We start from the raw sequence: 13577 nt of genomic DNA on the forward strand, positions 1-13577 counted from the left end.
TCACAGCAACCCAGTGATTCCGGCCATGAAAGCTTTTGATTATTATTATTATTATTATATGTCACAGCAAACAAGATAGATATGCTGGATTTCGTATCACAAAATCACAAGTCGAACACTTCCCAAGTGTTTAGGATTGTGTGATGTATTTTCGGATGATGCATGCAGATCCCAGTAGGGTGGCCTTTTGGAGTTGGCAGATTGTAATTTTGTCAATGTCTATTGTTTCCAAATGCCAGCTGAGATCTTTTGGCATGGCACCCAATGTGCCAATCACCACCGGAACCACCTGTACTGTTTTCTGCCATTATTATTATTATTATTATTATTATTATTATTATTATTATGCTACTTTTTATCTCCTTACAGGGAATAAAACAGCAACATTTCAATATTTTATTTGTCTGTTTTTTTTATTGTATTGCTTTTTAAGTAATGATTTGCTTTAGGACAATAAAGATGTTTAACATCTTTATTAATGACTTAGATGAAGGATTAGAAGGCACGACCATCAAGTTTGCAGACAACATCAAATTGGGAGGGAGAGCCAATACTCCAGAAGACAGGAGCAGAATTCAAAACGATCTTAGCAGATTAGAGATATGATTGCCCAAAACTAACAAAATGAAGTTCACCAGGGACAAATGCAAGATACTCCACTTAGGCAGAAAAAAAAATGAAATGCAAAGATACAGAATGGGGGATGCCTGGCTTGACAGCAGTACGTGTGAAAAAGATCTTGGAGTCCTCTTGGGGAACAAGTTAAACATAAGCCAGCAATGTGATGTGGCTGCTAAGAAAGCCAATGGGATTTTGGCCTGCATAAAGAACTTCCTGTGAGAGCTGTTCAGCAGTGGAACTCTCTGCCCCGGACTATGGTGGAGGCTCCTTTTTTGGAGGCTTTTAAGCAGAGGATGGATGGCCATCTGTCGGGGGTGCTTTGAATGCGATTTTCCAGCTTATTGGCAGAATGGGGTTGGGCTGGATGGCCCACGAGGTCTCTTCCAACTCTATGATTCTATGACACAATCCTGGGGGAATAAATTATTATTATTATTATTATTATTATTATTATTATTATTATATTTATATTTATTTATCTCCGCAAAGGGGACTCAAAGCAGCTTGATATTAGCATACAATTTAAAATATATAAAATTGAAAACATCAAAATAGAATTAAACACAAGCAGTATTTTTTAAAAATTTCAGTTAAATTCCATCAAAGCGGTTAAAAATCACAGGATATAAATAAAATAATGATCATAGTAAATAGTTTCATATGACCTTCAGGCTATGTGTACAAGAAACATTAATGAATTGAGTAGTTAGGCTCCCATCTTCAAGCTATCTCATTTTGTATATTACAAATATTTAATAATAATAATAATAATAATAATAATAATAATAATAATAATAATAATAATAATAATAATAGCCTGACATTCAAAATACTTCTGGTCTCAGGCATTTCGGATAAAAGGAGATTCAAGAAAGAAAGAGTCAGGAAATGCTTGGTGTCGTTTGGAGACCGGAAGTTAATGAGGTCTGCCTCTCACTTTGATCACTTTGCCTCTTTGCGCCGAGGCTCCGCCCCTTTCGCCAACCGCCATTAACGGACGCGGCGCCCGGTTGCCATGGCAACCAAAGGCGCCGCGTCCGTTATTGGCGGTTGGCGAAAAGGTTGCCGTGGCAACCGTGTACCGCGTCCGTTATTGGCTGTCGGCGAAAGAGAGCTGAGAAAAGGAAGCAGCCATGGTGCGAAGTAAGCCGCCCTCTTTCTTGGAAGTTGTAGTTTTACAAGGTTTCTCACCTCCCTTGCCTTGAGGCATGGCAGTGAAAGTGGTACCAAGCTGCATTAATTCTACAGTGTAGCTCCATCTTCATATGTATCTTTTATAGAAAGACATTTCAATACGTTTATTGGTGGTATATTTACAATATGTATGTGTTTTCATTATTCTGTAACTCGCCTCCAGCCATGAAATACAGTGATAAATGCAATTATTATTATTATTATTATTATTTTATTATGACACAGCAAACAAGATAGATATGCTGGATTTCGGATCACAAAATCACAAGTCGAACACTTCTCAAGTGTCTAGGACTGTGTGATGTATTTTCGGATGATGCGTGCAGATCCCAGTCGGGTGGCCTTTTGCAGTTGGCAGATCGTAATTTTGTCAATGTCTATTGTTTCCAAATGCTGGCTGAGATCTTTTGGCATGGCACCCAGTGTGCCCATCACCACCGGGAGCACCTGCATTGGTTTCTGCCAGAGTCTTTGCAGTTCAATCTTGAGGTCCTGATAGCGGCTGAGTTTTTCCTGTTGTTTTTCGTCAATGCGACTGTCACCTGGGATGGCAACATCAATGATCCAAACCTTTTTCTTTTCCACAACTGTGATGTCTGGTGTGTTGTGTTCCAGAACTTTGTCAGTCTGGATTCGGAAGTCCCACAGTATCTTTGCGTGCTCATTTTCCAATACTTTTGCAGGTTTGTGATCCCACCAGTTCTTTACTGCTGGGAGGTGGTACTTGAGGCATAAGTTCCAATGAATCATTTGGGCCACATAGTTGTGCCTCTGTTTGTAGTCTGTCTGTGCGATTTTCTTACAGCAGCTGAGGAGATGATCAATGGTTTCGTTGGTTTCCTTGCACAGTCTGCATTTTGGGTCATCAGCTGATTTTTCAATCTTGGCCTTAATTGCATTTGTTCTGATGGCTTGCTCCTGGGCTGCAAGGATCAGGCCTTCTGTCTCCTTCTTCAGGGTCCCATTCGTGAGCCAGAGCCAGGTCTTCTCCTTATCAGCTTTTCCTTCAATTTTGTCAAGGAACTTTCCATGCAATGTTTTGTTGTGCCAGCTGTCAGCTCTAGTTTGTAGTGTGGTTTTCTTGTACTGATTTTTTGTCTGCTGTGCTTTGAGGAGTTTCTGATTTTTGACTATTATTATTATTATATTATATATAGAATAATTATATTTAATATAATTATATAAATATTATTATGGAACTGCGATGGTTTTATATGTTTTAGTTGAGTTAATCTGTATTGTTTTTAATACTAATGATGTTTAATACAGTTTTAATATTTGTATATTTTTAAATGGGATACCAATGCCTTTATGTCAAGCTGCTTTGCGTCCCCTTTTGGGCAGTCCCCAAGTTAATAATTAGCAAGAATTCCATATTAACACCAATAATAATGGAAAGGGACTTCCCAAAGGAATTAAGGAAATAATAAATAAAGAATTGGAAAGTGAACTAAAAAAGGATAGGACATAGGATAGAATGAAAAATGAGAGAGGAACTGAGAGGAATCAATATTTCATGGCTCCAGTGGATCCAATTAGAAAAGTGGAATAAAAATTGGTGGGTCTGAAACAAAACCGGGAAACTAGTAACGCAATTCAAGGGAAATAATACTAAAAGGATTAAAAAGATAAAATAATGAACAGTTAAAAGGAATGACAAGAAACATATATAAAATATTAATTAAAATACAGAGGTTGAAAAAGACTAACAGGAGGAAGTAGGAATAAAAATAATAAAGAATGGGAAGGGATACGAAAAGAAAGACTGTTAAAAACATGTCAGAATAAAACTATTATAAATTAATTTGGAAGTGGTATTTAACACCGAGAAGGTTAATATTATGAACATAAACTATAATGAAAAATGTTGGAGACAGTGCCAGGAAACTGGAACATATATACATATGTGGTGAGATTGTAAATATGTAATTATTGTGATTAATTACAACAGTTACTCAGACCTCCAACTGACAAGAGCTCTTTCTTCCACCCTGGAGCTTCCACAGACATATAAACCTCCCTTGCTTAGTTTTCCAATATACCTCACAACCTCTGAGGATGCTTGCCATAGATGTGGGCGAAATGTCAGGAGACAATGCTTCTGGAACATGGCCATACAGCCCAGAAAATTCAGAACAATTCAGTTTTTGGGAACTGGTTATAAGGGAAATAGAAAATATTATGAATGTGGAAGTAGAAAGAATCTGGCAGAAATACTGCTATCAATATTTCTATCAATTAAAAGAGATGAAGGGAAAGATAATAGAATTGGAAGGGAACTCAAGGGCCATCTAGTCCAACCGCCTGCCAAGAAGCAGGAAAAAAGATAGGTTCTGTAGGTTTTCTCTTAACTTCAATATGTAAGTCAGAACAAGTCTATTTTTGAACTGTAGCTCCAGCCAAGTATATATATATCTTTTAGCTTTGGATAGCATAGGGAAGCGTTAACACCCCCGTGGTGTTTGTTTTGCTGCCTACGCTCCTGTTCAAAAGATTTCATTGGATTCTGATAATTGAATTTTGGAGAAAAAAAAGGCTTTTTGTGGAAACAAGGATTGGGAGCTTCAGTGGGGACACTTTCTCCCCATGATAATAACTATTCCAGGCATAGATTTCCCTTCTTTAGGGGTAGATTTTTCTCACATCCGGTTGTCTCACCCCCATGAGTCATTTGTAAGTCAGATGTTTGTAATTTGGGGACTGCCTGTATTATGATCTCTTTTTGCAGTCACAGAAGAACTCGTCAGGCAGCGGTCAGAGCACAATAATTGTGAGATCTTTTCCTTGGAAGAAATCTCCTTGCACCAACAGGATATAGAGCGAATAGAACACCTGGACCGATGGTGCCGGGATTTGAAAATCCTCTATCTCCAAAACAACCTCATACCTAAAATTGGTAAGCATGCTTGTTTAGCAAAGGAATGTATAATTTATATTTTTACGTATTGAAAATTGTCTAAATCTGGGCTGGACAACTGTGGAGGCTTTGGGAACCATTTTTCAGTCCATGGAGGCAATTGAGCTGTTACTATTTATTTTTAATAGTTCTGTGTATTTAATTATATTTTAGTGTTTGTATGTTTAATGTTTTATATGGTACAATGTATTGTCTTTAGCATAATTGGCCACTTTGGGTTTCTTTTAAGAGGGAAACATATAATGTTTTATATAGAAAAAAATTAAAGTGTATATGAATGTATTCTGGTTGGTTGATTTGTACCTCAATGATACTGAAAAGGAAGAAAGGAAAGAGAGAGAGAAAGAGAGGAAAACTAGGAAAAATAAAGGAAGGAGAAGGAGGGGGGAAGAAAAAGGAGAGAAGGAAGATAAAAGAAAGGGGGAAAAGGTATGGAGAAGAGAAAGAAAGAAAAAAGAAGAGAAAAGAAAAAAAAAGGAAGAAAAAGAAAAGAAAGAAGATGGGGAAGGTGTATGAGAGAAAGCAGGGAAAGAAGGAAAGACAGGACACGATTAATGAGGGAAACAGAGGAAGGAAGGAAAGAACCACGAAAGAAAATGAATACTTTGCCAATGCCAAGTATATACACTAGCAACAACCACAACACACAATTTCCAAAAAGGGCGGGGGAGGAGAAATGGCCAGAAGTCTATGCATTTTTTTTTGTTACTAAAAAGTATTTGTATCTGTCTGTCTGCTTTCCTGCCTATCTGTCCTTGTTCTAAATAGACGGAGGACACTCACAATCTACTCTCAAAGCCTTTTGCAAGAAAATCACAATAACACCTTACATCAGGAATAATAATATTTTCCCATGTAATGGCCATGATGCTTAGGAAGGACTTTCTATGTTTTGCTTTAGCCCCTTCTACACCGTCAGATAAAGCAGAAAATCCTCATTATCTGATTTGAACTGCGTTATTTTAGTCTACACTGCCATATAATCCAGTTCAAAGCCGATGATGTGGATTTTATACTGCTATATAGAAGAGGTCTTTGTTTTCTCCTTTCAGTATTTCCCTTTCTTCTGGTCATTTCTTTCCATGCAAAAGCTAGTACGAGGACGACTGAAATAAGAGAATAAGACTGAGTTCCCGGAACTGTCTCCTGAGGCCCTTTCTACACTACCATATAAAATCCACATTATCTGCTTTGAACTGGATTTTCTGGCAGTGTAGACTGAGGCCCCTTCTTCACTGCTATATAATCCAGATCACTGAAGCAGATAATCCACATTTTCTGATTTGAACTGGATTATATGCGTCTACACTGCCAGATAATCCAGTTCAAAATAGATAATCTGGATTTTATATAGCATTGTAGAAGGGGCCGAAGATATGCCAGTTGAAATCAGATAATGTGGATTTTTTTCTTTGATAGCCTGGATTATCTGGCAGTGTAGAAGGGACCTGAGACAGATAAGAGCCTGAATTCTGTCTTGCTTCTGATTTTGTTCAGTGAAATGGACTCCCATGATCTCTAAGAGTTACAGGGCCCATGGCAAGAGACAATTTCTCTAATCCTACTTCTGAGATCAGGTCACATTGTGAGGATTGCTATCACAATTCCTGATTATTTTTTGGACTGAATTCAGTCTCCGGTCATCTATGTTTTACGTGAAGATGGATCGTTTGGTTTAATCCACTGAAACCTTGCAATGGCGAGGCACTTACTACTCTTGGCTCCATGCAAAACTGTTTAGATTGTAGCTTTTTTGGGGGGTTTTTAAACTGATATTTTGTCTATAGTTCATAAATCGTAATTTTGCAATTTAACAAAATTATAGAGTTCTTTCAGTATTTAAAAGAAAATTCTCTGTCTTGGTTTCTACTTAGTTGCTATGTTTTTAAAACTTTTGAGTGTACAAAGTTGAAAATATTATGAATATAAAAATTAGAAGGAATCCAGTGGAAATATTACTTTTAATTAAAAAAAGGATGAGAAAGATAAGAAGGGAAAATTTAATAGATATGCTATTAACAGCAGCTAGATTACTAATTGCAAAATATTGGAAAGGAGAAATGAAAATACAAATTAATGAATGGTATAAAGAAGTTTGGAGAATGGCACTGAATGACAAGCTAACATCAAATTTAAAAGTAAAGAAGGGATTATGGAAAAAATGACTTGAAGGTATTTGGAGAACATTTCTAGATAAATTATTGGAAAAAGAAGATGGGAATTTACCTCCAAATGAAGAATTGAATTTTTGGTGGGACTACAGAAGAGATGGCTCTGGAGAAGGGGTACACAGGGGTGAATGTAAATAAAAGGGAGAAATGTATAGAATATGTTTATTTAACTGTAACTTTTTTCTCAAATAATAATAACAATGAAAAATAAATTAAAAAAACAAAGTTGGAAATGTTTAACCTATTCTTACAAATTAACAAATATAACAATTATATTTTTCAGAAAATGTTGGCAAATTGAAGAAGCTTGAATATTTAAATTTAGCTTTAAACAATGTTGAAAAAATTGAAAATTTGGAAGGTAAGATCTTTGTTTTATAAAGAAAGCTTCTGTTAGTTGTCAGTGTGAGAATGATATACATGGCCTAAGTCCAGCATAATATTATTTGAGGAAAACTATGTGCTTTCTTATCACACTTGTCATTGGTTTTTTGAGTAACTAGTTTGACAGCTAGGTGCACAGCTGGAAACTGTGAAAGATTCATTATGTGGTGTAGAATATGAATTCATGGTGGGTAAAGTGTACAACGTAGTTTTTATGCAGGGCTTAGCTTCTTTTTGAACTCTAGTTCCTATTATATTACAAATCATCCATAAAAAGTTGCAGAGTGCTTCCTGAAGCGGTGTTAGACCTTAAAATATCTCCCACCAAAAACTTTTCTTTAAATCATCTGGTGGAAAATGTTGAAAAAAGAGGAAGTGACTTTCTAATTTTACTGTCTCTGTCCCTGCTGTCCCTGCTGTAGGTGTATGACGTGTCATTTACTGTATATATTCATGTATAAGTTGAGTTTGTGTATTAGCAGAGTGCAGGTTTGAGGGCTAAAATTAAGGGTTTTGATATGACCTGTGGATGAGTCAAGGATCATTCTGGAGAGAGAGAAAAGCACCAATTTCACCTCAAAAACTTTAATTAGCTTTTCCTATATCCCAGGAGTAAGGCGGGGTATAAATTCAATAAATAAAATAAATCTCAGTTTTACCATCTGTTATTTCTGTTCATAAAATAGGCATATGACCCATAATGGCATTGAGCTGAATATATGTACTCCTTAAATGCAGAATTAATAATGTCAGTATTTTAAAACATTTCACATTTTCCAAACAGGTTGTGAAGACTTGCAGAAACTAGACCTGACAGCTAATTTCATTGGAGAATTGTCCAGTATCAAGTACCTGAAAAATAATATCCATCTTAGAGAGCTTTTCCTTATAGGCAACCCATGCACTGATTTTGAAGGTTATAGACCATTTGTGGTGGCAACACTTCATCAACTCAGAGTATGTCGAAATTGAAATATCACTGGTAATAATCCCTTCTTTGTTCTAAGGATGGAGCTTGGAAGTAAGGATAACATACTGCCAATACCTTACTTTTGGGATAATTAAATTGGCAACATTGTTTCTTTAAAAGGAGGGAGAAAGTGATTGCTGCACTTTATCATTGTTGGGAGTTGGAATTTTAGGCCATTTATATTACATATAATTAATATAATTGCATTGTATGCAATTTAATGTAATTAATATAATATAAGTAGCATAATTAATGTGCATTATGTGTGTAGCAAGAATGTCTTTTTAGCAATGAGTGACGGAGGCTATTTTTTCAATAGGCAAAATACTGGTATTAAGAATAAGAGAAATCGTCTTGGTCTGTTTCAGCGTATGGATATGAGGAAGAGAGGAAATCTAGCAGTGTCTTTGAGATTGATTTAATTTAGTGCAAAGTGACTTGAAATCCCTGAAGGCTCATGCTAAAACCCATTTTTCTCAAAGATGTTGCTAAATTCCTTTCCCCCGCCTTTCTAATTTTTGGAGAGGGCAGGAGGAGAAAGGAAAGGTAGTGAGTACTTAATTACTTTTATCAATAATTTCCAGAGCTCTAGTCAGAGATCAGAAATTACTCATCCAACAAAGTAATGCAAAACACAGATAAGCATTTATCACGTAATGTAATTAATATACAACATTTAATTGATTCATCCTTTAAATTCATCCATTAAGAAATGTTTAAGCTGTGGTTGTATATTTGTTTGGACTAAGCCCATCAAAATCAGTGTGACTTATTTCTCAAAAAATAACTAAAAAATACCGAAGAACAAGAAAATCAACAAGAAATGTATCCCTGTTTAATAGGCAGCAGATGTATATATGTGTGTATGTAAACAGTGGGTCGAGCCCCCAGTGGTGCAATGGGTTAAACCTCTGTGCTGGCAGGACTGCTGACCTAAAGGTTGGGTTGATGACCTGAAGGTTGCCGATTCAAATCCAGGGAAAACACGGATGAGCTCCCCCTGTCAGCTCCAGCTCCCCATGCAAGGACATGAGAGAAGCCTCCCACAAGAATGGTAAAACATCAAAACATCCAGGCGTCCCCTGGGCAACATCCTTGCAGACGGCCAATTATCTCACACCAGAAGCGACTTGCAGTTTCTCAGGTCACTCCTGACACACACACACACACACACACAAACAAAACAAAACAAAACAAAAAACCATGGGTCCATTGTATCTATGAGGTTTGATTCCTGGACCCTACAGTGATTAAAAAAAAATATGGATGATCATCCCCCCTACTATTAAATGGCAGTGATGGGAAGCTCATACTTCATCGTAGCCATGTTTACATGACTTCTATTTAATATATGGGGTTTCATAGTGTGCCGTCAGTGGGAATTGCAGATCAAGAGAGTCCACTGTATACGCAAATGTTTATACATATACAAATACTGTGCACCATCCTGAAAGGTGTCTGAGCTCCTTGTTAAAAATGGAACTGCTGCAGTAAAAACAAAAAAGCAAACTTCTAGCTAAATAAAAATTAAAACTCACATGATTGATCAATATTTTTTTATTTGATAGAAACCCTTAAATAAATTATTGCCATGCTTGCCATGCAAAGAAAGAGAATAACCAAAGGCCAATATTGTGATCATTTTGTTGACATTGGCTAACTCTCTTTTGATTTACAAAATGTATTGTAGAATGTGCAGAATGCTGAAGGATCTTGAAATCAAGTCCTACTCAAGACACAAGGCACTAAACTTTATGCATATGAAATAGTTATTGAGATTTATCAGTCTTATAAGAGTAATTTAATAGCATATAAGATGTATTTGTGAGTTTACTTGATTTTTCTTCTCCTTAGGTTTTGGATGGCAAAGAGATAGAACGATCAGAGAGGATTAAGGCTTTCCAGAACTTAGCTGAGATAGAAAAACAAATCCAAGAGCAGGAGCAAGCCTATCTTCTCAAAAGAAGAAAAGAAAAAGAAGAGGCTGAAAAACAGATGCAAGAAAAGAAAGAGAAGAAGCGGAAGCAAAAGAAACACAATCTGAGAGTTAATGGACAACGGTGCACAGATATCAGTGCCACCAAGTATGTGCATGCATCTGTTTATTTTGGTTATATATGAATAAACATATTCTGGTAGGAAAACGTATCTCCCCCTATGAACCACCTCAGAGTTTAAGATCGCCTGGGGAGGCCCTGCTCTCGGTCCCACCTCCTTCGCAAGCGCAACTGGTGGGGAGGAGAGACAGGGCCTTCTCAGTGGTGGCCCCCTGGCTGTGGTACTCTCTCCCTAGCAATATTAGATCAGTCCCCTCCCTCCTAATCTTTAGGAAGAGAATAAAAACTTGGCTCTGGGAGCAGGCCTTTGATAAATAGCGCAGTGCAAAAAAAATGTTTTACCTGGAAATCGTGCAATGGATTTTGGAACTGCTTTAGTCCTTGCCTTTGGATGATGTGTCTCATAGTGGAATGTATTTTAATTATGTTTTATGTCTGTTTTAATTTTTATAATTCTATTTCATGTTTGTGTTTTATGTCCAAGGCACTGTATAAGTGCAGTTTGTAAGCCGCCTTGAGTCCCCCTCGGGGTAGAGAAAGGCAGGATATAAATATGGCAAATAAATAAACTACTTAGCATATGGCTAACATAAGGGTGTCACACATTTCTCTAAATCTGGAAATCTGTTAGGTCACTAGCATAAAACTTGTACCACTCATGTAGTTGGAGTCCCGAATACATCCAGTTGTTCTGCAAACACACATAAGATCTTGCTTCTTGCTTAGAACTTGATGTATGGGGAGCTAACTGTTTGTTTACATTTTTCTTCCATTTTACCTAACATTCCTACCCACTATTTTATCTCCATGGGCTGTGCTTACACTAATATCAAGATGGTTTTATAGTATGTGACCAGAATACTGGATACTGAACTTACCTAGGTCAAAGTAATCTATGGCTAAATAAATATGGATTATGCTTTCAGAAAGAAACTGGAGGAGAGAAAAAAGTAACATTGGTTGACAAAATGAAATTTAAACTATTCAAATAAAAAAGGTTATAAATAATTTGCCACATTCCTTTTGCTTTTTTGACTTTTCAGCTGATGTGTCTGAAGAACAATTGTAAAAAAAAATCTGATTTACTCCATTAGATAACTAGGCAGTGAAGGCAGCTTCTTGTATATCCTTTTAATTGTCTCTATATTGCCACAGGTATTCCTGTGACTAGTACAACCAGAAGAAACATGCAAAAGAGTAATGATGGAAGAATAGTAGCATGCAAAAAAGTTCAGATTTTGTTCAGAATGCATGGACAGTTTGCAGAAATTGTTTTTTCAATGCTTTGACTTTCTAAGAATATAATTCATTTGTTTTGCAATGGTATAAACATGCTGCCTTAGCTGCATCTGTTATGATGACCCAGTTGAAGAGGGAGTTTCATGTCAATGAAATTAACCATTTTCATTAAGGAAGGGGACATTGCGGCCAAGTGGACTCAATTCGGCATCTCAGCCATGAGTGACGTGCACTCTATGATCTAAATAAATAACATTGTTTCAAAGGTAATCATTTTGTATATTGTTTTTCAGTTGCTATTCTGTAGAAGGGAGAAATAAGCACCAGAAAACTAAAGAAGAAAACAAAGACTATGAATTGATTATGGAAGATGATGATGATGAAGAGAGAGCCTTTTGGGAGGAACCTACACCTCATACTCCAGAGGCTAGGTTAGAAGCTCACAGATATATTGAAGAAAAAAAGAAAGCCAAAGAAAATAGGTAACGGAGCTTTTCCTGTATTTCCTAAATGGTAATACTCCCAAAGAACCTGGTCTTGAATGTCTTTAAAACAGAATTCCAAATCTTTAAAACACATTTCTTCTTTTCTGAGTGCCTTTCATGGCTGTATTTTAGAAGGCTTACATTGTTTAGTAATCCAAACAGCCTTTACAGATTCTGCCTGTGTCAATGTTCCTGTTGGATGCTTCAGGGGCTCACAGGCTGTGATCATTGTAGCAATGGGAGAATTAAGCTGGTACATGGGCACAGACGAGGGTACTCAAGGTCATTGCGCATAAATGTTGAAAAGTGACTCTGTTGCAGCAAGCAACAGTGCATTCTTTCGGGAACTGGGATGTTTGCTAAGCTGTTTATCCATGAGCAACTCTTAACCCAATTAGAAGTGTTGACATAACCAAAATATGCAAGCAGAAGCCTTTCCCAAGAAATTGGTACATAGATGTCCACATACACTCTTGCATTGTTCAGAAAATCTCTTCCAAAGCTCAGTAGGAGATGCTTTTTAATCCATTAAGGACTGAGCCTGGGACTGTCTATAGGGAAGACAAGTGGCCTTTACCTCCATCAATGATTATAGCTAAGGACATGAATGAAATAATATATAAAAGACCTTAATCTTAGTGAATGCATTTCAAGCCTCAGGTATTCACAACCTGCAAAAAGGTTATGAATCTTCTTTGCTAGTTAATAACTATAGGTTTTACTAAGTCTTTTTTCAGGACTGCTTTCTGCAAATATTGTTGAGTGAAATTTATTATTTTCAGTATCTCCCTCGTGAAAATTCGAAAAAGCAAAACTTGATTTTGCCATTTTTGAAAAACAAGGACATCATTTTTACAACACCATTATATATCATAGGACTTGAGCACCCACAGATTTTGGTAACCTTGTGGGTCCTGTGGATACCAAAGGCCAACTGTGATTGATTATATTCAGTTTTAACTAAGACCCCTTTCACACAGCTGTATAAAATCCACATTGTTCTGGATTATACGGCAGTGTGGAGTTAGATAACCCAGTTCAAAGCAGATATTGTGGATTATCTGCCTTGATATTCTAGGTTATATGGCTGTGTGGAAGGGCCCTAAGTGGTGAAAATGCAAGCAGCTGCATAAGCACTATCACAACAAATAATATTAGTTAACATGTGATTTTAATGAGTCTTTGTAAAGTCATTGCATTAAAACATGTATCTGTCCACTAATGAGACCCAACTCTATTCCCTCTTCTATTCAAAACAAATTATTTTAATTAATACAAATTATCAGTGTATTGTCTTTTTCATCATTGCTTCAGTTGGCAGATCTTAAAGTTCTAATTACAAAAATTCTCTAGAAATCTTGACTAGTGCCAACCCTGTTGCTATCATTGCCCACCATGAGTTTGCACATAATGGAGTCAAGCAGCAATGTTTCTATAATAGCATTAACATATGAATATTAAAGATCATCACATCCTGGTTTTAATTATACCCCCTTGGAATTAAATTTCATTAAAATCTTATGCTTAAGATCATGAAGT

The 13577-nt window shown here is 36.5% G+C and overlaps 1 protein-coding gene across 1 annotated transcript in view; it reads left to right on the forward strand.

Moving 5' to 3' along the window:
* Positions 1-1630: 1630 nt before the first annotated feature.
* dnaaf11 (dynein axonemal assembly factor 11) overlaps positions 1631-13577 on the forward strand; it is a 55151-nt gene continuing 43204 nt past the window's right edge. The window contains exons 1-6 of the mRNA XM_008108173.3: positions 1631-1764; positions 4544-4711; positions 7187-7264; positions 8072-8244; positions 10112-10341; positions 11847-12035. Coding sequence (XP_008106380.2) covers positions 1755-1764; positions 4544-4711; positions 7187-7264; positions 8072-8244; positions 10112-10341; positions 11847-12035 — 848 coding nt within the window. The 5' untranslated portion in view covers positions 1631-1754. The remainder of the gene's footprint in view (positions 1765-4543; positions 4712-7186; positions 7265-8071; positions 8245-10111; positions 10342-11846; positions 12036-13577) is intronic.

The sequence above is a fragment of the Anolis carolinensis genome, chromosome 4, assembly GCF_035594765.1.
Source record: "Anolis carolinensis isolate JA03-04 chromosome 4, rAnoCar3.1.pri, whole genome shotgun sequence".
Lineage (NCBI taxonomy): Eukaryota > Metazoa > Chordata > Lepidosauria > Squamata > Dactyloidae > Anolis > Anolis carolinensis.